The 25501-nt window shown below is 39.0% G+C and overlaps 1 protein-coding gene across 5 annotated transcripts in view; it reads left to right on the top strand.

Annotated features, from left to right (window-relative positions):
• Positions 1-25501, top strand: part of TTLL5 (tubulin tyrosine ligase like 5) — a gene marked incomplete at its 3' end in the record, with an annotated part of 304702 nt that overhangs the window by 182957 nt on the left and 96244 nt on the right. For all 5 annotated transcript variants that reach the window (XM_082648276.1, XM_082648272.1, XM_082648275.1 and 2 more), the window contains one exon: positions 24822-25017. In XM_082648276.1, coding sequence (XP_082504402.1) covers positions 24822-25017 — 196 coding nt within the window. The remainder of the gene's footprint in view (positions 1-24821; positions 25018-25501) is intronic.

Below are 25501 nucleotides of genomic sequence, written 5' to 3'. Positions count from 1 at the left end.
TGTACATTATTTTACTTTTATGAGACACTAATGTCATGCTTCGTGTGTGGGCAGAAAACATCAATAAGACTGAAGCAGCTAACTCTAAGTATATGGCTTACATTTACAATTTGGATTAAATTTCTTCTTGCTTTGTATGCTGCCTCTTCTGGATATAACTTAATTTCTGTCACAGATTAGAACCAGCAGGTCAGGCGGATTAGGATGGCTGTTTTGAAGGTGGGTAATTCCATACAAGGGCAATATCGTGACTCTCGGGGATAGAAGTTGTAGATTTTTTTGGTCCTCTTGGTTTCTTACAATGGCCTGATCATACAGGTGCTGGTCAACACGTCTTATAAATGTGATTTGTCATTTTAGCTGTGGTTTAACATATGTTCAACAGCTTTGGTATTTTAGAAGAGAACCATTGTTTCTTGGACTTTTGGCTACGATCAAATGTACAAGGGAAGGAACCAGAGTATCATGAAAAGGATGTAAAGCAGAAGAAGTAATAATGGAAGATGTCCCTTTTAGCCTCCAGGCTATTTATGGACTCAGTGTGTGGGGAATCTGGCCATAGACAGACACAGAAATGAATCATACATTTCTTCATCAGTGTAATCATATATTACACTTCATCAGCAAGTGTAATGTCTGGAATTTGAGCCCTAGAGGTAAAGAGTTTTGTTTGATTCATCCCTAAAATACAAATTCTGTATTCCTATTTTTATTATATTCATACTACAAGTGATTAGCTTCTGCATACCAAGAGGACACAGTTTACCATGCAGGAATATGGCCTGCCTGTTGATTTGTGAGAAATCCAGGTTACATCCCACTGAATCTCAAAAATAAGATGATACATAAGAAACAATAGGGGGCTTCCCTGGTGGCGCAGTTGTTAAGAATCCGCCTGCCAATGCAGGGGACACGGGTTCGAACTCCGGTCCGGGAAGATCCCACATGCTGCGGAGCAGCTAAGCCCGTGTGCCACAGCTACTAAGCCGTGTGCCACAACTGCTCAAGCCCGTGCGCCTAGAGCCCGTGCTCCGCAACAAGAGAAGCCACCGCAATGAGAAGCCTGCGCACCACAATGAAGAGTAGCCCCTGCTCGCCTCAACTACAGAAAGCCCGCACACAGCAATGGAGACCCAACACAGCCAAAAATAAATTAATTAAATAAATAAAGTATTTTTAAAATGCTAAAAAAAAAAGGAGAAAAAATAGTAACATGCTAATAGTAACATTCAGTGCTTATGATATGCCAGACCCTAAATGCTTTTTGTACCTTAACTCATTTAATAGCTAACTTTTACCTTGTGCCAGCAACTGATTTAGTGCTCCCAGATCCTCTGTGAGATAAGTACTGTTATCATCCCCATTTTACAGATGAAGAGACTAAGCACAGAGCAATGAAGTGACTTTCCCAAAATGACACATTGGTGAATGGCAGTCAGGATTCAAACTCAAACAAGTGGTAGCAGAATCCATGCTCTTAACCACTCTGCCGGTGATTCAGTGAGATGCATCAGAATCCCTTGAATGGCTTGTTAAAATAAAGATTGCTGGGCCCAACCTCAGAGCTTCTGATTTCAGTAGGTCTGGGGTGAGGTTCAGTTATTTTCACTTTTAACAAGTTCCCAGGTGATGCTGTGCTGTTGGTCCAGGTACCACACTTTGAGAACCACAGTCCTATGCTGTGCTGCCTCTGCTAGGGCTGGAAATGAATTAATATTCAGTGCAAGCAGCTGAGGACCAGGATAATGAGTTTCAATGGTCTGATCTTATCAGAGGTGGGTGCCTGCATTTGGTGGCAGCTGTGACCTAGAACTGAACCCCTCTAGTAAATTTTTTTTTTATTATTACAGGTAAAGCAGATAACTTTTAATGAAATGGGTGAAATCCAAAATGGAAATTATAAGACTTCAAAAGTTTTTTTTTTTTGCCATCTGCCACCACCCCCCACCCCCCCACCACTCTCCCCACTTGGTGCCCATACGTTTTGTTTTGTTTTTTTTTAATTTAATTTTATTTATTTTTTTATACAGCAGTTCTTATTAGTCATCACTTTTGTACACATCAGTGTATACATGTCAATCCCAATCGCCCAATTAATCACACCACCACCACCACCCCCTACCGCTTTTGCCCCTTGGTGTCCATACATTTGTTCGCTACATCTGTGTCTCACTTTCTGCCCTGCAAACTGTTTCATCTGTACCATTTTTCTAGATTCCACATATATGCGTTAATATACGGTATTTGTCTTTCTCTTTCTGACTTACTTCACTTTGTGTGACAGTCTCTAGATCCATCCACGTCTCTACAAATGATCCAATTTCATTCCTTTTTATGGCTGAGTAATATTCCATTGTATATATGTACCACATCTTCTTTATCCATTTGTCTGTCGGTGGGCAGTTAGGTTGCTTCCGTGACCTGGCTATTGTAAATAGTCCTGCAATGAACATTGGGGTGCATGTGTCTTTTTCAATTATGGTTTTCTCTGGGTATATGCCCAGTAGTGGATTGCTGGGTCATATGGTAATTCTATTTTTAGTTTTTTAAGAAACCTCCATACTGTTCTCCATAGTGGCTGTATCAGTTTACATTCCCACCAACAGTGCAGGAGGGTTCCCTTTTCTTCACACCTTCTCCAGCATTTCTCGTTGGTAGATTTTCTGATGCTGCCCATTCTAACCAGTGTGAGGTGATACGTTATTGTAGTTTTGATTTCCATTTGTCTAATGATTAGTGATGTTGAGCAGCTTTTCATGTGCCTCATGGCCATCTGTATGTCTTCTTTAGAGAAATGTCTGTTAAGGTCTTCTGCCTATTTTTTGACTGGGTTGTTTATTTATTTATTTATTTTTTTGCGATACGTGGGCCTCTCACTGTTGTGGCCTCTCCCGTTGCAGAGCACAGGCTCCAGACGCGCAGGCTCAGCAGCCATGGCTCACGGGCCCAGCCACTCCGCGGCATGTGGGATCTTCCCGGACTGGGGCACGAACCCATGTCCCCTGCATCAGCAGGCAGACTCTCAACCACTGCGCCACCAGGGAAGCCCCTATTTTTTTAATATTGAGCTGCATGAGCTGTTCATACTTTTTGGAGATTAATCCTTTGTCCATTGATCTGTTTGCAAATATTTTCTCCCATTCTGAGGGTTGTCGTTTCTTCTTATTTATGGTTTCCTTTGCTGTGCAAAAGCTTTGAAGTTTCATTAGGTCCCATTTGTGTATATTTCTTTTTATTTCCATTACTCTAGGAGGTGGGTCAAAAAGGATCTTGCTGTGATTTATGTCAAAGAGTGTTCTTCCTAGTTTTCCTCTAAGAGTTCCATAGTGTCCAGTCTTACATTTGGTCTTTAATCCATTTTGAGTTTATTTTTGTGTCTGGTGTTAGGGAGTGTCCTAATTTCATACTTTTACATGTAGCTGTCCAGTTTTCCCAGCACCACTTATTGAAGAGACTGTCTTAACTCCATTGTATATCCTTGCCTCCTTTGTCATAGATTAGTTGATCATAGGTGCGTGGGTTTATATCTGGGCTTTCTATCCTGTTCCACTGATCTATATTTCTGTTTTTGTGCCAGTAGCATATTGTCTTGAGTACTGTAGCTTTGTAGTATAGTCTGAAGTCAGGGAGTCTGATTCCTCTATCTCCGTTTTTTTCCCTCAAGATTGCTTTGGCTATTCGGGGTCTTTTGTGTCTGTGTACACAATTTTAGATTTTTTTGTTCTAGTTCTGTAAAAAGTGCCATTGGTAATTTGATAGGGATTGCATTGAATCTGTAGATTGCTTTGGGTAGTAGAGTCATTTTCACAATATTGATTTTTCCAACCCAAGAACATGGTATATCTTTCCATCTGTTTGTGTCATCTTTGATTTCTTTCATCAGTGTCTTACAGTTCTCTGAGTACAGGTCTTTTACCTCCTTAGGTAGGTTTATTCCTAGGTATTTTATTCTTTTTGTTGCAATGGTGAATGGGATCATTTCCATAATTTCTCTTTCTGATCTTTTTGTTGTTAGTGTATAGGAATGCAAGAGATTTCTGTGCATTAATTTTGTATCATGCAACTTTACCAAATTTTTTGATTAGCTCTAGTAGTTTTCTGGCTGCATCTTTAGGATTCTCTACGTATAGTTTCATGTCATCTGCAAACAGTGACAGACACTTTTACTTCTTCTTTTCCGATTTATATTCCTTTTATTTCTTTTTCTTCTCTGATTGCCATGGCTAGGACTTCCAAAACTATGTCGAATAAGAGTGGCAAGAGTGGGCATCCTTGTCGTGTTCCTGATCTTAGAGGAAATGCTTTCAGTTTTTCACCATTGAAAATGATGTTTGCTGTGGGTTTGTTGTATATGGCCTTTATTATGTTGAGGTAGGTTCCCTCTATGCCCACTTTCTGCAGAGTTTTGATCATAAATGGGTGTTGAATTTTGTCAAAAGCTTTTTTTGCATCTATTGAGATGATCATATGGTATTTATTCTTCAGTTTGTTAATATGGTGTATCCCAGTAATTGATTTGCATATATTGAAGAATCCTTGCATCCCTGGGATAAATCCCTCTTGATCATGGTGTATGATCCTTTTAACGTGTTGTTGGATTCTGTTTGCTAGTATTTTGTTGAGGATTTTTGCACCTATGTTCATCAGTAATATTGGTCTGCAGTTTTCTTTTTTTGTAGCATCTTTGTCTGGTTTTGGTATCAGGGTGATGGTGGCCTCGTAGAATGAGTTTGGGAATGTTCCTTCCTCTGCAGTTTTTTGGAAGAGTTTGAGAAGGATGGGTGTTAGCTCTTCTCTAAATGTTTGATAGAATTCACATGTGAAACCATCTGGTCCTGGACTTTTTGTTCGTTGGAAGATTTTTAATAACAGTTTCAATTTCATTACTTGTGATTGTTCTGTTAATATTTTTTATTTCTTCCTGATTCAGTCTTGGAAGGTTATACCTTTCTAAGAATTTGTCCATTTTTTCCAGGTTGTCCATTTTATTGGCATAGAGTTGCTTGTAATAGTCCTTTAGGATGCTTTGTATTTCTGCGGTGTCCGTTGTAACTTCTTTTCGTTTCTAATTTTATGGATTTGAGTCCTCTCCCTTTTATTCTTTTTTCTTTTTAACATCGTTATTGGAGTATAATTTCCCTCTTTTTCTTGATGAGTCTAGCTAAAGGTTTATCCATCTTACTTATCGTCTCAGAACCAACTTTTAGTTTTATTGGTCTTTGCTTCTCTTTCATTTATTTCTGCTCTGATCTTTATGATTTCTTTCCTTCTACTGCCTTTGGGTTTTGTTTGTTCTTCTTTCTCTAGTTCCTTTAGGTGTAAAGTTAGATTGTTTATTTGATATTTTTCTTGTTTCCTGAGGTAGAATTGTATTGCTATAAACTTCCCTCTTAGAACTGCTTTTGCTGCATCCCATAGGTTTTGGATGGTCATGTTTTCGTTGTCATTTGTCTCTAGGTGTTTTTTGATTTCCTCTTTGATTTCCTCAGTGATCTTTTGGTTTTTTAGCAATATATTGTTTAGCCTCCCTTTGTGTTTTTTACATGTTTTTCCCTGTAATTGATTTCTATTCTCATACCGTTGTGGTCAGAAAAGTTGCTTGATATGATTTCAGTTTTCTTAAATTTACCAAGGCTTGATTTGTGACCCAAGATGTGATCTCTCCTGGATAATGTTCATGTGCACTGGAGAAGAAAGTGTAATCTGCTGTTTTGGTATGGAATGTCCTATAAATATCAGTTAAATCTAACTTGTCTATTGTGTCATTTAAAGCTTGTGTTTCCGGGCTTCCCTGGTGGCACAGTGGTTGAGAGTCTGCCTGCCAATGCAGGGGACACGGGTTCGTGCCCTGGTCCAGAATACCCCACATGCCGCGGAGCGGCTGGGCCCATGAGCCATGGCCGCTGAGCCTGCGCGTCCGGAGCCTTTGCTCCGCAACGGGAGAGGCTACAACAGTGAGAGGCCTGCGTACCGCAAAAAAAAAAAAAAAAAAAAAAAAAGCTTGTGTTTCCTTATTAATTTTCTGTCTGGATGAATCTGCCCATTGGTGTCGGTGAGGTGTTAAAGTCCCCCAATGTTATTGTGTTACTGTTGATTTCCTCCTTTATAGCTGTTAGCATTTGCCTTATATGTTGAGGTGCTCCTATGTTGGGTGCATTTATATTTATAATTGTTATATCTTCTTCTTGGATTGATCCCTTGATCATTATGTAGTGTCCTTCCTTGTCTCTTGTAACATTCTTTATTTTAAAGTCTATTTTATCTGATACGAGTATTGCTACTTCAGTTTTCTTTTGATTTCTATTTGCCTGGAATATCTTTATCCATCCCCTCACTTTCAGTCTGTATGTGTCCCTAGGTCTGAAGTGGGTCTCTTGTAGACAGCGTGTGTATGGGTCTTGTTTTGTATCCATTCAGTGAATCTGTGTCTTTTGGTTGGAGCATTTAATCCATTCACATTTAAGGTAATTATCGATATATTTGTTCCTGTTACCTTTTTCTCAATTGTTTTGGGATTGGTTTTGTAGGTCCTTTTCTTCCCTTGTGTTTCCCACTTAGAGAAGTTCCTTTAGCATTTGTAGTAGAGCTGGTTTGGTGGTGCTGAATTCTCTTAGCTTTTGCTTGTCTGTAAAGCTTTTGATTTCTCCATCGAATCTGAATGAGATGATCCTTGCTGGGTAGAGTAATCTTGGTTGTAGGTTCTTCTGTTTCATCACTTTAAATATATCGTGCCACTCCCTTCTGGCTTGTAGAGTTTCTGCTGAGAAATCAGCTGTTAACCTGATGGGAGTTCCCTTGTATGTTACTTGTTGTTTTTCCCTTGTTGCTTTTAATCATTTTTCTGTGTCTTTGAGAAAACAATTTGCTTACCGTTTGTCCCACGTGTTGCTTCTTGGGTTTATCCTGCCTGGGACTCTCTGTGCTTCCTGGACTTGGGTGGCTATTTCCTTTCCCATGTTAGGGAAGTTTTTGACTATAATCTCTTCAAATATTTTCTCAGGTCCTTTCTCTCTCCCTTCCTCCTCTGGGACCCCTATAATGCTAATGTTGTTGCGTTTAATGTTATCCCAGTGGTCTCTTAGGCTGTCGTCATTTCTTTTCATTCTTTTTTCTTTATTCTGTTCCACGGCAGTGAATTCCACCATTCTGTCTTCCAGGTCACTTATCCATTCCTCTGCCTCAGTTATCCTGCTATTGATTCCCTCTAATGTATTTTTCATTTCAGTTTTTGTATTGTTCATCTCTGTTTGTTTGTTCTTTAATTCTTCTAGGTCTTTGTTAAACATTTCTTTCATCTTCTCGATTTTTGCCTCCATTGTTTTTCCGAGGTCCTGGATCATCTTCACTATAATTATTCTGAATTCTTTTTCTGGAACATTGCCTATCTCCCCTTCATGTAGTTGTTTTTCTGGGGTTTTATCTTGTTCCTTCATCTGGTACACAGTCCTCTGCCTTTGCATTTTGTCTATCTATCTGTGAATGTGGTTTTCGTTCCACAGGCTGCAGAATTGTAGTTCTTCTTGTTTCTACTCTCTGCCCTCTCCAAAAGATTATTCTGATGGCCCTTTAATTAGGATGGAAGTTCTATGAGAAACTCTTTGTGATGGGCTGTGTCATGCCGGCCAGAAGAACTTTGAAAGATTTTTATGAGCCTTCTGTTCTATTCATGAAGTTAGAAAGTTTTCCCAAGCCAATGAAACATGGAGTACCCTTCTAGTGTTGGAGAGTCTCCTGCAGAGACAGGAGGTGGCTGTGGCTCACCACAGGGACAAGGACACTGACAGCAGAAGTTCTGGGAAGTACTCCTTTCCGTGAGCCCTCCGGGAGTCCGCCATTAACCCCACCAAAGAGCACCCTCTAGTAAATCTTGAGGGCAGCAAATTTCAGTAGACTTGTCTTGACACAACAGAAGCAGGTGCCAGTGTAGCCTTGTTGTGGACTTGATGAATAAGAGACCAGTTCCTAGTACAATGAAGGGTTGTTTCTATAGATTGTAGTTGAAGGTACCTTGAGAATGGGCTCTTAGATGCAGTGCACACACACACACACACACGTATACACACATGGAGTGGTAAGAAAAAGCCTTGACTATTATACACATTTTATTGTCCCCTCTTTAGCCCTATAGCTTTAAAAAGAAAATCTCCTTTCTTGTGATTTCCCCAGTATCTTCCCTATTTTATAAAAACATCATTATTTATAAAGAAAAGAAAAAGGACAGGTAGAGAAGGTTACAAAATAAAAAAGAAGAAGAAGAAAGGAAGAAAGGTGGAATTCTGGCATTGTCTCCCATTTCCCTTGGCCAATTGAGAATGGGGGCAGAGACAGGTTAGTGAAACCAGAAAAGCTATAGACTTGACTTCCATATCGCCAGCTGTTTTGCTTCCCGGGGAAAATAGGAGAAACGAAAGGAGCCTAACTGATGTGATGAGGCAGGAATTCTAAATTTGTGACACTTTGCAAGCTGTTTGTGTGTACTAGGTTTGAACCCAGCTACAATTCACTGTAGAAATTCTTGGAAACTGGCATGTCAGCTGCCCTAGACAATCTGCACATTAACTTTCACTTTGAAAACTTTTCCTGGCTTGTCTCTGCAGGCTGTGAAAGCTAGGTGATGGTGGTCCAGTTTTACAAGGCCCAGCTGTGCTTGTGTGTACCTGTGTTGTTGTCACAAAGGCAGCAGACTTTTCCCTTTATTTTATAAAAATCCTGCTGAGCTGGATTCAGTCTTCATTGTTGAATGAACTGGTGTCAGGGAGTTCTCTTTTGGCTTTCTTAAAGGTCACCCTTTGCTCACTTCTTTTTAAGTTCACAGCTCCATTTTTCAGGCTTCATGTGGTATGCTGGTTATGCCAAAGTAAAGAGCTGGATCAAAGACATTTCTTGTTAATAAGGCTAAGGATCCATCTGTCTTTGCAGATCCAGACTGTTAATAGATACAGGACCAAGGAACCTCCATCTACAAACCTGGCTGACTCCCAGAATCCTAAATTGTCTTCTAGAACAGTGCTGTGAACTTAACCTTTTGAAAGGTTTGGTTTTATATCCAGCCTTGTGTTCCGTAAAGCTTGCCCCCAGATTCTCTGCCAGATGTACTGAGAAATCCAACTTTGTCCTAATTTCCTCCTCCTGGGGATCATTCCATCAATCATGGAGTGGTACGAGTATGGAGACAGCAGAAGTCTGGTTCACATTCTGAATCCATTGTCAAGTCCAGCTGGCTGGGATCTCACTGTACTTTTAAAGGGCAGGCATATCAGCTCTTAGCTTTTTGACTGGATACTTCAGTGTGTTCTTTCCAGATGTATGTCCTGGTCACACAGTATTAATAAAACCAAAGTTAAAGTTAGCCAGAATAATCCCCCTAGACATTTTTCAGTCATCACTACCGCTTCCTTTTCCTTTTCTATGTTTCTGCTTATTGAATGAATGATCAGAAACCTCCCCTCTCAATTGCTTATAATTCTGTATTTCAAAGTATGTATCTTACTTGGACCCTGCTCATGTTCTTAGTCTCTTTTGAGTCTTGCTTGTTTTTTCCTTCTTTTCTTCTGATTGATTTTGAGCCACCTTATTTTAATGTATTGTCCTGCTTCCCCTTTCGGCATGTGTAGTAAACAATAGGTGATAGATTTATTTTGGGGGTGCCAATTGATATTATACTGATACTAAGACCCCTTATCTAGATTCTTAGTTTTCAGGGCACATCTTTGTCCTATGCAAACCCTCCCTTTATTCCTCAAGGAAAATGAAGCTCACAAGGGTCAGGCTATTGAATCAATCTTATTTTCTCTACTTAATAATTGAATTACTGTGTCCAAAGAGAAGCAGTCCTTATGATTACTAATTCGTGATTTACGGTTCTAGTCCTGTGATTGTGATTCAGTGTATGATTTCATGTGCAACAAAGGAGCTCATACACTGGGAACAGAAAAGAAGAGATAGAGATAAATTAGATGCTGAATATATTAACTGATAACTGAGATGTCAACTTCAAGCCAAAATCTAACAGATTAGCAAACCAAGGATTTGGCAGCCCTTAGAGAAGGAAAAGGGAATCACTTAAGCCCAGCATTGATTCACGAAAAAAATAAGTCATGCTAGACTAACCTCATTTCCCTTCATGGTAGAATCACCTTAGTAAGAGAAGATCAGGGGGACAAAAAAAGAATTACCATAACTGCGTTTCGACAAGTCATGATGATATCTTGTGAGCACGAAAGAGAAATGTGAACAAGATAACACTGTCATTAAGAATCTTTGATAACTAGACAACTGTACCCAATGAATCAGTGTAAGATTGAGAATTAAGTCATTGAGGCTCTGTGATTTGCTCAGTAGGTCACCATTTTTTAATCAATGAATTAATTTATCCATTCATATTTATTTAGGTGACTACTATATACTAGGCACCTACATATCTAGAAGGCATACTAAACCTATTTTCAGATGACATGAAGTAGGGTGGGATACTGAATACCTTGGATGAAAATCAGAATTCACAATGATTTAAACAGGGTAGAATGATGAGTCTAATTCATGGAATTTAATAAGAAAAAATATAAAAGCTCTTCACATGGTTTCAGAAATTCAAGTGAAGAAGGCTTAAGGGTTTAAATTGACTTTAAGCGTAATAGAAGTTAACAGTTGAATAAGGCTGTCAAAACCAGTACTATCATGTGGGAAATTTTTTACAACATATTGCCAGATTGTAAAAGCAGATTGTAAAGCAGATAGTGCAGAATCACTCTGTTTGTGCGAGGGAAATACACGCAGAGGAAGTATGTACCTCAGAATGTTGACAAAATGTTCATAGTAGCCATCTTTGGTTGTTGGAGTGCAGATGGATGACTTTTGTTTTTTACCTTTCTATCTTTTTGTGTTTTCCAGGTTATGACATTTTGCTCCTAAAAAAAAAATTGCTTTTGTTTCCTTTTGAAGAGGTGAAAGGCAGTGTAGCCAGTGCTGATAATTCAGGCTTTTACTAGCAGGAGTGGGGGTGGGGAAGAAGGATGGTGATAATCTCCATCATTCGTCAGTGCCTGAACAGCTGCCCCTCCCTGGTAATCAGCATGATTAGTAAACACCCACTTCCCCACAGGGGCAGCACCCTGCCTATGGTTAGAGCATTCTCTGGCTGGCTTGGTTTGGAGCAGCAGGTCTCCATCATGAGGACGCGACCTCAGGTGAGGACTGCCGTGCAGCGGCTGTCTCTAGCTGGGGAGACCTGGCTCCCTGGCTCACACACACTGAGTGACTCCTGAGTCCTTTTTTCAGATCCACTAGATTGGCTCCCCCGTTTATCACCCAGGTTACCCCACGTGAACATAGTACTTGGTAAGGGGAATATAAATACTTCTTTGCTTCTCTTCTTTCTGAGAAGTGATAGAGTTGCTCACACCTGTTCCTTAGCATCCTTATTGTTCGTTTTCACAAAGGTTTGGATTCACTTTCCACAGGAACGATGTTAATAATAGCAGCTCACATGTATTGAGCATTTATTATGTGCACCAGACATTGTGCTATGCTTTAGATAGATTATTACATTTAATTCTTGAACCAGCCCTGTGAGATGTGGGATTGAGTTTTATTCCCATTTCACAGCTGAGGAAACCAAGGCACAGAGAGGTTAAGTATGTTGCTTTAAGTGGTAGAGCTAGGATTTGAACCTAGAAGTCTTGTTCAAGAGCCCAGCTCTTCATCATTAAGCTGTGCTGCTCCTGTTCTGAGAGTTGTCCAGTTCAGAACCTGCAGTGCAGATCCAGGGGCACAGGGTCTCTGCTCTCCCTCCAGAATTCTCTCACTTACCCAGCTCTTGCACTGGTTTTGATTCCTTTCCAGCATCTAAAACCTTTTATTTCTTCTTGCCTTCTTTCTTGGATTATTTCTTTAATCCTTTCCCAAGAGCCTGTCATCCGCTCAAATAAACAAAATATTTAAAGGTTTTTACGCTTTTCATCCTGTTCTCAAGCAGGAAGATCAGACCGCATTTATAATTTCATATAGTTCTGTGCTTTTGACCTAGCATACAGGTTGTCAAAAGTTCACATAGTTTTTCCGGATAATTTCTGAACTTTTCTGTACCTCTGATACTACCTCTGTTGTACTTCAACTCTTCCTGCAAAGGAACCATCTCAGTATAACTCCATAGATTCAAAATAGAAAAGATAAAAGTATAGTCTTATCTCAAGGAACAAACTCAAAGGTAAAAAAAATAAATTTTTGCCTTTAACACTTGCATTTTTTTTGGCAGCACTTGCATTTTTAGAGATTGTTTTAAAATAATTTTCCAGCACAAAATTTCTCTAAGCAAGGCACCTGTCACCATGAGCATAAAATCTCTTGGTCTGTCTAATTCATTCCACTTAAATAATTTTAGGCACACATTTCATTTGGCCAGCTATCACTGTTCCCAGTCAGCAGTTACTAACAGCAAGCCTTAAGACTTACTAGTAGACATTTTCAGTATTATTTATTAAATTTATTAAATTGATATCTATTGGCACATGCAATTCGACTTTTATTCTTTCACTAATGAAAGTAGTTCTCATTCAATGGAAGCCTTTCATAAGCATACTTTTTTTTCTTGGAGACTACAGTATGCAATTTTAATGCTAAACTTAATTATCACTGACCTTTTGACTCTCTTCTAACTACATATAACTTTTATTTATTTATTTTTTAAATAAATTTATTTATTTTTTGCTGTGTTGGGTCTTCGTTGCTGCATGCAGGCTTTCTGTCGTTGCGGTGGGTGGGGACTTCACTTTGTTGTGGTACGTGGGATTCTCACTGCGGTGGCCTCTCTTGTTGCGGAGCACGGGCTCTAGGCGCGCAGGCTTTGGTAATTATGGCACGCGGGCTCAGTAATTGTGGCTTGCGGGCTCTAGAGTGCAGGCTCAGTTGTTGTGGCGCATGGGCTTAGTTGCTCTGCAGCATGTGGGATCTTCCTGGACCAGGGATTGACGCGTGTCCCCTGCATTGGCATGTGGATTCTTAACCACTGTGCAACCAGGGAAACCCATAACTACATATAACTTTTAATTTCATAATAAATCTTCAGGCTCAGGTTCCCAGAGCCAACAATTCTTTCTGCCTTTCAAACAGAGTGCTCATTTACCATCATTACTGTCACTCTGCTTACATATCTCTCACTTCTTCAGACCTTCTGGCCAGCTTATTTGATCCTTCAGGGGCTAAGGTACTTTTCCTCACTGTTAGTATCATGTCTGCTAGCTCCCCTTGAGTCTCTGTCCAATGCTGTTCCTCCGAGGCTTTGAATCTCTCTTGAAAGTGTCACCTATTCCAGAGTCCAGCCATTCCTGACTTTCCTCCACCTCCTAATCTTCCCTGGGGATTCACCTAAACGAGTACACTTCCTCCAGATTATGAGCAATTTGAGAGCGGGAGCTTGTGTTTTTCTTCTTGGTAGTCCCTGCACATCTAGGAACAGTGTCCAATAAATGCAGGTTGAATTTCGCTGAAATGAAATAACTACCTAAGCATGTATTTTTACATACGATTCCAGTATTGCAAAATTCATGAAGAGAACAAATAATTTTATAACTAAAATCAAGTAAGTTGAGAAAAAAGATATAACATACACACGAACAGGAAATACTGATAATTAGGTTTTTAATGAAAGATAAGGGAAAATGCATAACTTTTTATTTGCATATTTGTCTTTTTTTAAAAAAGTACTACCTCCATTTCTTGAACCCCAGGACTGTCTGTAGTTTCTCTAATGTTTATTGTCACTTTAAAAATGTAGACTTCCAATTCAGTACTCATAAGTGCAAACTCTAAGCACACTCTCTCTTTGTATGCTTATCTTATAAGAAATAGAGAACTGAGGTTCATGAACTCACCGTTCTCTCTTATCCTTCAGGTCTCCCCCCACCACCACCCAAATTCATGATCCCATGATCATATAATTAATATATACTAAAAAAATTATATGAAGCTTACCTTCCACATTATTTTTTTCATGAAGTATAATTGACATATAACATTAGTTTCAGGTGTACAACATAAAGATTCAATAATTGTATATATTGTGAAATGATCTTTTTAAATTGAGGTAAAATTTACGTAAGATAAAATGCACATACCTTAAATGTTCAAATTGATGTTCTGACAGGTTTATATATCCACCGTACCACCACTCAACATATGATATAGAACATTCCCATCACACTCCAAAATTTCCTTGTGTGTCTTCCCAGTCAATTCTACCTCTTCCCCCATAATCATTCTTTTGACTTCTCTCATCATAGATTAATTTTCCTTATTCTTTTTTCTTTATTGTGGTAAAATACACACAATATGAAATGTACCATCTTAATCATTTTTTAAGTATACAGTTCAGTGGTATTAAATACATTCATAGTCGTGCAGGCATCACCACCATCGATCCCCATAGTTCACACCACATTGAGCAGTTAGAACTTACATAAAAATCCAACATAAAAATCCAAAGTCTGTCTTGACAACCTGGAGGATGGAGTTCAGGACAAGCACACTTGCTAGGGAGTAAGAGGACAACTTTGGAAATGAGGCAACCAGAAAAGGGGAACCTAACTTGTATGTATAAATTTCATCCAAATCTTGGGCTGACCTCTGGACAATGTATATGCAAGTTATACTCCAAACTATACAGCTGAAGCTAGAAGAACTGAACATAGATCTGAGCCACAGCCCACCGAGGGGAAGAAAGAACTGCAGTTTGGGTTCAACCAGGTTAACTGCCTATACACACACACGTACGTACTCAATCTTTGGAGCAACATAATATAGTCCAGTATCTACAACGTTTCACAATATCCAGGATACAATATGAAATTATTCAACATATGAAAAAAGTGGGAAAATAGGACCCATTTTCAAAATAAAAGATAATCAATGGAGACCAATCCTAAGGAGGCTCAGATGATAGAATTAACAGACAAGGATTTTAAAGTGGCCATTATAACTATGAACAAGGGTGTAAAGGGAAATAGACTTTAATGAATAAAAGGTAGGAAATTTCAAGACGAATTTCCAGATGGAAATTTTGGAACTGAGGAAACCAATATCTGTAATCCAGAATAAACATATTAACAATATTGAATCTTCCAATCAGTCAAGATATGGTATACCTCTGTACTTATTTAGGTTTTGTTTAATATTTATCATTAATGTTCTATAAATTCAATGTAGAGACCTTATACATTTTCCAGTATATTTATTCTTAGATATTTGGTGTATTTTTATGATATTGTAAATTGCATTGCTTTTTAGAAAATTTCACTTTCAATTAATTTATTACATTGAAATTTCAGTTGTGTATTACTGGCATATAAAAATATAATTTTATTCTGTTTATGGACTTTGATTCCTGCAACTTTGCTTTTTTTTTCTTATGACACTGGCTAGGTCTTATATTACTAATTTTGTATAGAAGTGGTGAGAGCATACATCTGTCCTTTATTCCTGATCTTAGAGGAAAAGAATTCAGTGTTTCACCAATAAGTATCATGTTAGGTATAGATTTTTCATAGATATCCTTTATTAGGTTCAGTAACTTTCTTTCTGTTCCTAGTTGACTGAGAGTTTCTGTCATGAATGGAGATGAATAAATTTTGTCCAGTGCATTTTGATATCTAATAATATTCTCATATGATTTTTCTTCTTTATTCTCTTAATGTGGTGAATTACATTATTGATTTTTTTTAGCCTTAAATCACCGTAAATACCACTTGGTCATGATATATATCCCATACATGAGACAGATAGATTGATTATATTTGCTAATATTTTATTAAAACTTTTTGTGTGTATGTTCACTAGGCGTATTGGTCTGTAATTTTCTTGTAATGGTTTTGTCAAGTTTTTTTTTATATCAGAGATGTGTTAACATCATAAAATGAGTTGAGAAGTTTTCCCTTCTCTTCTCTGAAAGATTTTGTGAAAGATTGAAATTATTTCTTCTTTAAATGTTTGATAGAATTCATTGAAGCCATCTGGGCTTAAAGTTTTCTTTGTTAAGAAGGTTTTTGATTACAAGTTAAATTTATATATTTAGATTTTCTCTCATCGTGTCATTTTCAAAAAGTTGTATTTTCAAGGATTTTTCCAATTCATCTAAGTTGTTAAATATTTGACATAGAGTTGTTCATGATATCTCCTTATACTTTTAATATCTATATTCTCTGTATGATGTTCCCCCGTCTTCATTTCTGATATTAATAATTCATGTATTTTTTTCCTTGTGATCAGCTTGCTTGGAATTTATCAACTTTTAAATTCTTTTCTTATAGCCAACTTTTGATTTTATTGATGTTTCCTGTTTGCCCAGTTTCTATTTCATTGTGTTAAAATGTAAACTGAAGTACATTAAATTTTCAAAGAGTTCATTTGAGCACACATTGATTTTAATTGGGCAGTGCCAAATTGAAAATGGGTAAGAGCACTCCACTGGCAGAGACTAAGGGAAAGGCTTTTTTTTTTTTTTTTTAATAGAGCAGACTCTTAAGCAAAGTAAGCAAATTATTTGGCTATAGCTTAAGTGGTTGCCTTACTTGGGAAAGCCTAGTTGGCTGTTTGTAATTGGTTGTTCTTAAATTTCACTTTTCAGATGTAAGTGCAATGACTCCGGCGTGGGTTTTGGTTTGCTTACACAGACTGCCAAGACATTAGAGCGACCTCAGTCTGATGGCTTCCTTGTTTAATTACTCTATTGGTTTCTGCTCTTATTATTTTATTTTTTATTCTCCTACTTTGTTTAACTTGCTTTTATTTTTCTAGTTTCTTAAAGTGGAAGCTTAGAACATTGATTTTACATATTTCTTCTTTTCTAATATAGACATTTAATACTATACATTTCTAAGGGCTCTTTTCACTGCATCTCAGATTTTGTTTGGTTGTGATTTCATTACCATTCAGTTTGATACATTTTCTAATTTCTCTTGTGATTTCTTCTTTGATCCATAGGTTATTTAAAGTGTGTTGTTTAATTTCCAAATATTTGGGAATTCTCTAGATATCTTGTTGTTTTAAAGATATAAAATTAATTGATTTTTAATTTAATACCATTCTGGTTAGAGTGTACTCTGTGTGATTTTGATCTTTCAGTTTTTATCGAGATTGGTTTTATGACCCAGCATTTAGACTGTCTTGGTGTATGTTCCACATGCACTTGAAAAGAATATGTATTCTGAAGTTGTTGGGTATAGTTTTCCATAATTATCAAATAGATTGAGTTGGTTGACAGTATTGTATAAATGTTTAAGTCTAGTTTGGCAGTTCTTTTTGTTTTCCTTTCAGCAATTTAAAGATAGCTCACCAGTGTTTTCTGGCCATCATTTTTTAACGATAAGTCAGCTAATCATTTGCATTGCTGTTCCTTTGTATGTAATATTACCACTACCACCGAGCACCCCGCCACCCTGGCTGCTTTTAAGATTTTTTTTCTTTATTTTTAGTTTCAGCAGTTTGACTGTGATCTGCCTGCGTGTGGATTTCTTTGTACGTATTCTGCTTGGGATTTGCAGAGCAGCTCAGGTCTTTAGGTTAATGTCTACAATCAACTTTGGAAATTCCCAGCCCTAATCTCTTTAAATATTTCTTCTGCCCCATTCTCTCTTCTCAACTGCTGGGATTCCAATTTTATACCTGTTAGATACTCTCCTCTACTGTGTCCAGTCTGCTGTTAATCATTTTGAATGCACTCCTCATTTCTGATTTTATATTTTTTTCATTTCTAGGATCCTTGTTTGGTTGTTTTTTGAAAGATTTCATCTCTCTCTTGAAATCCTCCATCTGTTTATATGTGTTTCCCAGCTTTTACATTAGACTCTTTTACATATTTATCATTGTTATTTTGAAGTTCATGTCTGCTAAGTCCAACATCTGTAACACCTCTCAGTGTCCTTCTATTGACCATTTTCTGACATGGGTCATATTTTCTTGCTTCTGCATGTCTTTTATAATTACTAATCGTATGCTGGACATTTTAGGTAAAACCACAGACTTAAGTAAATAATGTTCACACACACATACCCTCGCCCCCCCCCCCCAAAAAAAAGCCATGCTCATCCTTTTCTCAGGCTGCTAATGTGTGAGAAAGGGGCAAAGGGAGAAGGGGTTGAGCCAATCTGATAATTAAGCTGGGTCTGGACTTTGTTGTAGCTTTAATTAGATTAAATTCACCTCTGGCTGCAGATGTCTTGGGGCCAGGATGGGACCACCAGTAAGATTCTAAAGATCCTTCTGTGCAAAGAATTTTGAAAAACTTATATTCACCCCTATGAATTTGACACCTTCCTTCTGGTGAGATTGGAGTGATACTAACAAATATGGATTTTTAATATTGTATAATGAAATATGTCAACATTTGGAAGGTCTGCATCACTCAGTGAACCAGTATTCCTAAAGACTAATGCTTGATGTTACAAAAATCTCGTATGGATACAAGATCCATTCAACATGCAGGATAGACCAACAGAGTATGAAAAGCTCATTGATTTGGTTTCAGATTCTACAATACTAACTTTTAGACTATACTACATGTTGAGTTTTGGTGAAGGTCAAAGAACAATCCACAGTTTCTCTGAAAGGGACTTTAATCAGTCCCTCCCCATCCCCCAGCCTTCAGTGTCCCCATGCAATTGATGAAAGAGTTGATGGGTGGCTACAGATTCGTTCTATGCTGGGGCTTCTAAAATATCATACCAGCCCACATGCAGGTGTTAAAAGCTCGTCAGAAGTTTAGCTGGTAGTGCCTTAACCCCCGTCTATGACACATTCCTCCTCCTCCCAGGGGCCATCCTGGCTAAAAGTGAAGAGCTTCCTGGGATTATATTCATTTAGGTTTACTGTATGTCCTCGGCATTTTGTTAGGTTTGAAATAAGTATGATTTAGCAGCTTATTCAGCTTATTATTATTTTTCTTTATTTTTTTTTTTTTTGCGGTACGCGGGCCTCTCACTGTTGTGGCCTCTCCCGTTGCGGAGCACAGGCTCCGGACGCGCAGGCTCAGCAGCCATGGCTCACGGGCCCAGCCGCTCCGCGGCATGTGTGATCCTCCCGGACCGGGGCACGAACCCACGTCCCCTGCATCGGCAGGCGGACTGTCAACCACCGCGCCACCAGGGAAGCCCAGCTTATTATTTTTTTAAGGTAAAAGTGACAGTCTCTTGAAACTTTCTACTTGCTCAGAAGCATAAGTCCAACAGAAACTTTTGAATGTTTTCTGTTTTTTGCCTTTGATTTAACCACAAGATGGTGAATGCCGGAGCTATAATAAAATAGAGAGGGTTCTATTTCCTTATTTCTGAAAGTGGAGGGTAGGACTCCCCTTTGGGATCATGAGTTTTAGGAGTTCCAGAGGCCTGTCCAGTTCACTCTCACTCTCCCTTGAGCACCGTCTAGAACAAAACAAAGGAAGCCACTATATTTATATGGATGGAAACCACGCTGAAAGACTGGGGAGAATGTTAGGACAGAAACAGGCAGTGTAAACAGAAAGTCCTTTCTCTGAGGTGGCCAGTGAAGAGTAGAAGAAGGTAGACTGATGGCTGCTTGTAGATCACACCTTCAATCTCTGAGATGATCGGCTCTAATGGAGGATCAGGAAGGAGGATTGAGCAGAAAACTGACTGCTTACAAGGGTAGATTATATAGGTGCCCCCTTCACTTGTGGATTGAAGAGGAGGAAAAATCCATCCCTTTCCAGATAACCTGTTTTAGTCCTCAGCATAGAGCATTGCAATACAATTATAATAACCATTTGTATACACTATACATCAGGGCTTTTCTTTTTAGTAACTTGGAGCACTTTTGACCTCACAACAAATACTGTACTCATGACTAGATTGTGTTAACTTTGCAACACAGAATCCTCTGGTGGAAAATGGCCAAATTTATGTTTTCTATATACTAACTTAAAGAACTGTAGGGCAGCAGTGAAATGGAATTGTTTGGGAGGGGAATGAATAGTAATAATAGTAGTAATGGCGGTGGTGGTAGTATATTTTTGGATCCCTTCCTATGTGCCTGTACTTTCACTTGTGTTCGCTCTTTAATCCCCACAATAACCCTATGAAATAGGTACTATTATCATATCCCCATTTTACAGAAGAGGAAAGTTTAAGAATAATAAAGATAGAGAAGTTGGATGTAATAAAGGCTGCAGTAGCGTCTGTCTAGTCTCTCCTCATCCATTTGGTCTTTGTAGATGTGATCCCACCCCAGCTGCCCTGGGAAGGATTAGGAATGGGACACACAACACTCCATGAAGAATCACTCTGATTTTGTCCTTGGAAATACCCCGCAAAGCTAAGGGGGTTCCCCACCACATTTTATAATGACTCTCTGATCACATAGCTTCCTTATTCTGGCCAGCACTGCTTTGTACAGCTCGTGGGAGTTCTTCTCTCATTTGTAGGATTTTGGGCATTTACAGCACCTTTCCAGCACTTACTGTGTGTCCCAACTACTTTGTTTGAGATTGAAAATTTATAGGCAAAGAAAATGTAGCCTCTGCCATCCTTGAATATCTATACATTCCATAACGTGTAGTGGAATAAGTGCCATGGAGGTGGGTAGATATTCTTTCTTACCAAGAAATAGTAAGATTGTCCCCAGAAAGCACCTCCTTCATGGCCTTACAGTGTTTCTCATTAGAAGCACCATTGGCATTTTGAGAAGCACATATTTTCCTAGCACAGGGCTGGCTTTTCCTTATATTTTTTGACATTTGGCACACTTGACCTCTACCTATTGAATGTAAGTAATCCCCCACCCCCATTATTAGGACAATTGAAAGCACACCCACACACTTGCCAACACCCTGAAGAGGGCAAGGACGTCCTCGTACGTGGTCGCTCAGGTTTTGCTCAGACTTGGTGGAGGAAGCTGGGGAAATGGACGCGGAATCATACTCTTTGTACAGCTGTCACATTCCTCCATCTCATCCCTACCGTACCATCTTGAGACATCACATCACATCATTCTTGGGAAATCTTTTTTTTTTTTTTTTTTGGCTGTGCCGCGCAGCTTGCAGGATCTTAGTTCCCCCACCAGGAATCAAACCCGTGCCCCCTGCAGTGGAAGCACGGAGTCCTAACCACTGGACCACCAGGGAATTCCCCATTCTTGGGAAATCTTGACACTGAAAGCATATCTTTATGAAGAGGGCAACAGCCTGCTCAGGAGTTTTTGCTTTGCTAAAGACCCATGCATTTTACAAATTTCCTTCGAGTTCCTTACAACCAACATCCATTTGATGGAACAGATATTAAACCAGAGAGAAAGACACAGCCCTTTAGTGTGTTTTGGCTAGAAGTTGGAGGGAATAGGGCATGCTGCAGGAAGGGCAGTGATGGTGAGAAACATTTAGCCCTGCAGTGCCACGGTGTAATACAGAAAGTAAGACAACGTTCTAATAAGAGGATGCGTGGTTTAGAAAAATTCTCCGTATTGTTGGCAATTAGCTGCATATGTAGTCAGGACAAGATACAGCATAGTTCACTTTGAATCTTTGAATTTGAATCAGTTGTTAAACATCCAGGGCATTCCCACAGCTAACTCTTTTGAGTCTGTCTGTCCTACTCTAGAAATAATAAAGAAGTGTAAGAAGTTATTTATAGGGAACATATACAATATTATATGTTAGTGTTGAGCAAAGAATAACATAACAACTAAATTTTATAGAGAATACTTGAATCTCAAAAGTTTGGTGGGAGTAGAAAATGTATTACTAGTAAACTAGAATGAACTGAGGTTCAAGAAGATGGAACGGAATTTTGGATGGAAATGGAAACTCATAGCTGCCATAGAAAGGACTATGTCAATATGTAATCTCAGGCAAAACCCAAGTAACAGTGCACCTGGTGTCCTCCGTGTCAGTCATTACAACACTTGCATATTGTAAACCCCCAAAGCCTGTGCTTTAACTGTGAGATACCGTGCCCTGAGTAACACCCACTGGAATTCAAAGCAAGCAGGTTTCTCATGGCACTGACCACACTGCCTTAGACAGCTGAGCACTCCTGCACCCATCCAGTGTTGCACTGTAAAAATTCCTTCCTCTTTGCTAATAGCCTCCACTTGCTTAAGCAACTTCTTTCTGTGACTTGGAGACTGCACTTATGTTACTGATGAGATTAAAAACAGCTTTCACTACAAAAGCTTATGTTGTTGCAGTCTGTTCAGTGTGTGTGCAGTTGGACGAATAAACCTCCTCTATCCAGAGTCCCTTGTTTGATCTTCTCTTGCCCACTGTCCTGCCCCTTACACATCCACAGACCCCTGCTGAGGCTCTGTCCCTGGTCACCTCCAAACAAGGGGGCCTAGTTACAGACTCTGATTTCTGATTACAGCAGGAAGGCATTAAAGTAAATGCCTGCTAGGAATATTGGTTATGAAAGCAGTTTTTAGAAAGTAAAACCAACCTAGCTAGCCCGTGAGGTGAATTCTGATATAAGCTACATAAGTTATATAAATCCTTAAATATCAAATCCCTAAGTCTGGATTGCCTCTTGTGGCTACAAACTTCTGTAACCAGCGAGCCAGGAATGGAAGCAGAATCACAATTGATGAATTTTCTAACCTTGGGCCCGGTTATCATAAATAATAGTTTCATTCTAGATTCAAATTCCTGCCTTAATTGGTATGGAAATCTCAGAGTTATTCATCCAGGCAGTTCCTGCTGTATTATCTGTCTCTTCCGTGTGTTCACGTGTTCATTGGATCAGCTCACTCCTGCCTTGAGCCTGCTTTTCATTTACACCTGAATACCTTGCTCCATTGCCTCGCCTTCCACTCAGAGCTCACTTGGTTCCCTTTGCTATTTGCTGTATCTTCAGTAAGCTTTTCTCTTCCCTCACTAATGAGAACAGAGATCATGGTTTCCTCTGGCCCCTCCCTTCTTAACCCCAGAAGTCCTATTTGACTCCCACTCAGCACTTCACTTTGTGAATAATATTAACATTTTATTCACATAGTCGGGTATTTATTTACATGTGTTCCTTGGTCTCCACATTTCCTCACATCTCTAGAAGCCCCTTGGGAAAAATCATGTCTAATAACACGCACACTGAGACAATTCAAGAGGGATCACGGAAGATCAAATGTCATACTAAAAAAAAGTTAATAAGCAAGCTCTGAGCTTTTTGGTACTGTCCTCCAGGAAGATTAGCTGAATGTGTGTAATTGTGCAACTGAACTGTGGGAGCCAAACTGTGGGAGGAGGTGAGCAAGGGATGTGACATATCAGAGGTGAGATTATGTGAGTAGAAAACCTTTCATCCGTGGACTTCAGAATATATTACACAGACTTTCCCTTAACTCTGTGTCTGGAAATCTCTTTGAGAGAGGTAGAGAAACCAAAGCAGAGACCCAAAATGACCAAGCTATGAGAGAGAGGTCCCGCCAGGCAAGAGAGGAGCGTAGGCTTCTGGCCTCAGAAGACATCCCACTTTGCTCCCTCCCACAGGGCTCTGTTGAGGTCACAAGGACCCAGGCTGTTAATAACCAGGCAGCCGTAGGTCAGGACTCAGGAAGGTTCTGTGTAAACTCACCCCATGTGTTGTTGCATCTCTGCCACTGAAATGACCATTAACACCAAAGGATATTTACAAAGGGAAGAATAACACGATGATTTAAATCACTATGAATATGTCTCTTGAATTAGGCACTGTTTTATTTCTCTAAGCACCATTCACCAAGGTTTTGGGATAAGGTTGTTCACTATGACACTCTTTGTGTTTCTTCTGTGTACAATTTTCTGGTCACTGTAACTCTAAAAGGAAAAAACCAAAAATACTAGGTAGTTAAAGAAGGTTCAGAGATGAATAGCCAAAATGTTAAGGAGATGGAAGGATTTCCAAATAAGACTGTTCTAAAAATAAATGGGGACCTTTTCAAAAAAACTGTGGTAAAATAATACATAATATAAAATTTACCATTTTTAAGTGTACAATTCAGAGGCATTTCATACGTTTACAGTGTTGTGCAACCGTCGCCACCATCCGTCTCCAAAACTTCTGTCATCATCCCAAGGTAAAACTCGACACCCATTAAACAATAACTCCCCATTCCCCTGTCTCCCCAGCCCCGGACAACCACCATTCTACTTTCTGTCTCCATGAATTTGACTATTCTAGGACAAATCATACAATATTTGCCCTTGTCTGGCTGACTTATTTCACTTAGCATAATGTCTTCAATGTGTGTAGGCTAAATGTCAACCTGGCTGGGGACCCTGATGAGATGAATTCAGAATAAGGAAAAATGTATCTTCTCACACCAGTTATGTTATCCCATGATATGGGGACATAAGCTCAAATACAAACACTTATTTTAAAAATTTAGGTACTTCACTAATGGGTGGCTAAGAAAAACCAAGACTCTTGCACAATTCACCCCTATAATTTTGAAGTTGATGTTTAGATAAGATGATTGTTCCTCTGTTCTTACCTTGAAATAACCTACCATCCTTCATTTGAAGCTCTCTGGGCTCCTCTTCGAGGTCCTTTTGACAATCACAGGGGAGTGAAATTGCTATTTTAATTATTTAACATTCAACAGATATTTTTGTGTGCTGAGCACATGCCAAGCCTTATGGCAAAGCGCTAGGAATAGAATGGAGAGCAGAGCAGCCCGCCTTTGTCTTCATGGAGCTGCGATTTCATAGGCAAGTCAGATAATTTATCCCACAAACAGATTTGTAACTCCAAACTGCTTTCAGTTCTATAAAGGAAAAATAACTGAAATATTTCTCTCCTTACCTTCATTGTTCACACAACCATTCTAAGAAATCTGCTTTCTTTTCTCTTCAGGAGCCTCCAAACAGGTGGCTTTGCCTGGGAGGGAGAGGTAAAGAACAACGCGTATAGCAAGGCTACAGGGGTGGTCCCGCAGCACAGGTGCCACTCCACAGTAGGCAGCTACCAACTCCATTTTGCCCTGCAACAACTTGAACAGCAAAAACTTCAGTCCCGGCAGCTTCTGGACCAGAGTCGAGCCCGGCACCAGGTAATTCAAGATAAGGCTTTTCCATGTGCTAATATCTTCCTTCTGTGGATTAAAAAAAAAAAAAAAAAAAAAACTTTTTTTTTTTTTTCATGAGAAATGTGGGGATAGTTTCTCAAAAGTTTACCAATGCCACCATGGCTTGAATGGTTCATGGGGAATCTACCCACGGGGAAGAAATGTTCTGAATCTACATTGGCTTTGTGGGAAAGTGATCTCGAACCAATTTTGACATTCTTTCTTTCATTTGAATGAATGTTCCTCCACAAAAATCTCTTTTGTAGTATTTACCCTTTCTGTTGCCTGATCTTAGTTCAGTAATTTCCCAAAGGGTCTAATTCCCAGATACCTAAAAGCTAGCATTTTAAAAATTTTTTTCTAAATGTACTACTTCCTTGCCTTCATTAACTTGATCTGTTTAAGCACACATTAATCCTTTATGGCCTATCAAGATTTTCAAGGAATAAATAACTTTCAGGTTCTTATA

This window comes from Grampus griseus (genome assembly GCF_964374135.1).
Source record: "Grampus griseus genome assembly, chromosome: 2".
In the NCBI taxonomy this organism is placed as follows: Eukaryota; Metazoa; Chordata; class Mammalia; order Artiodactyla; family Delphinidae; genus Grampus; species Grampus griseus.
The sequence above is the reverse complement of the archived record's forward strand: the minus strand, read 5'-3'. Positions and strand labels throughout refer to the sequence as shown.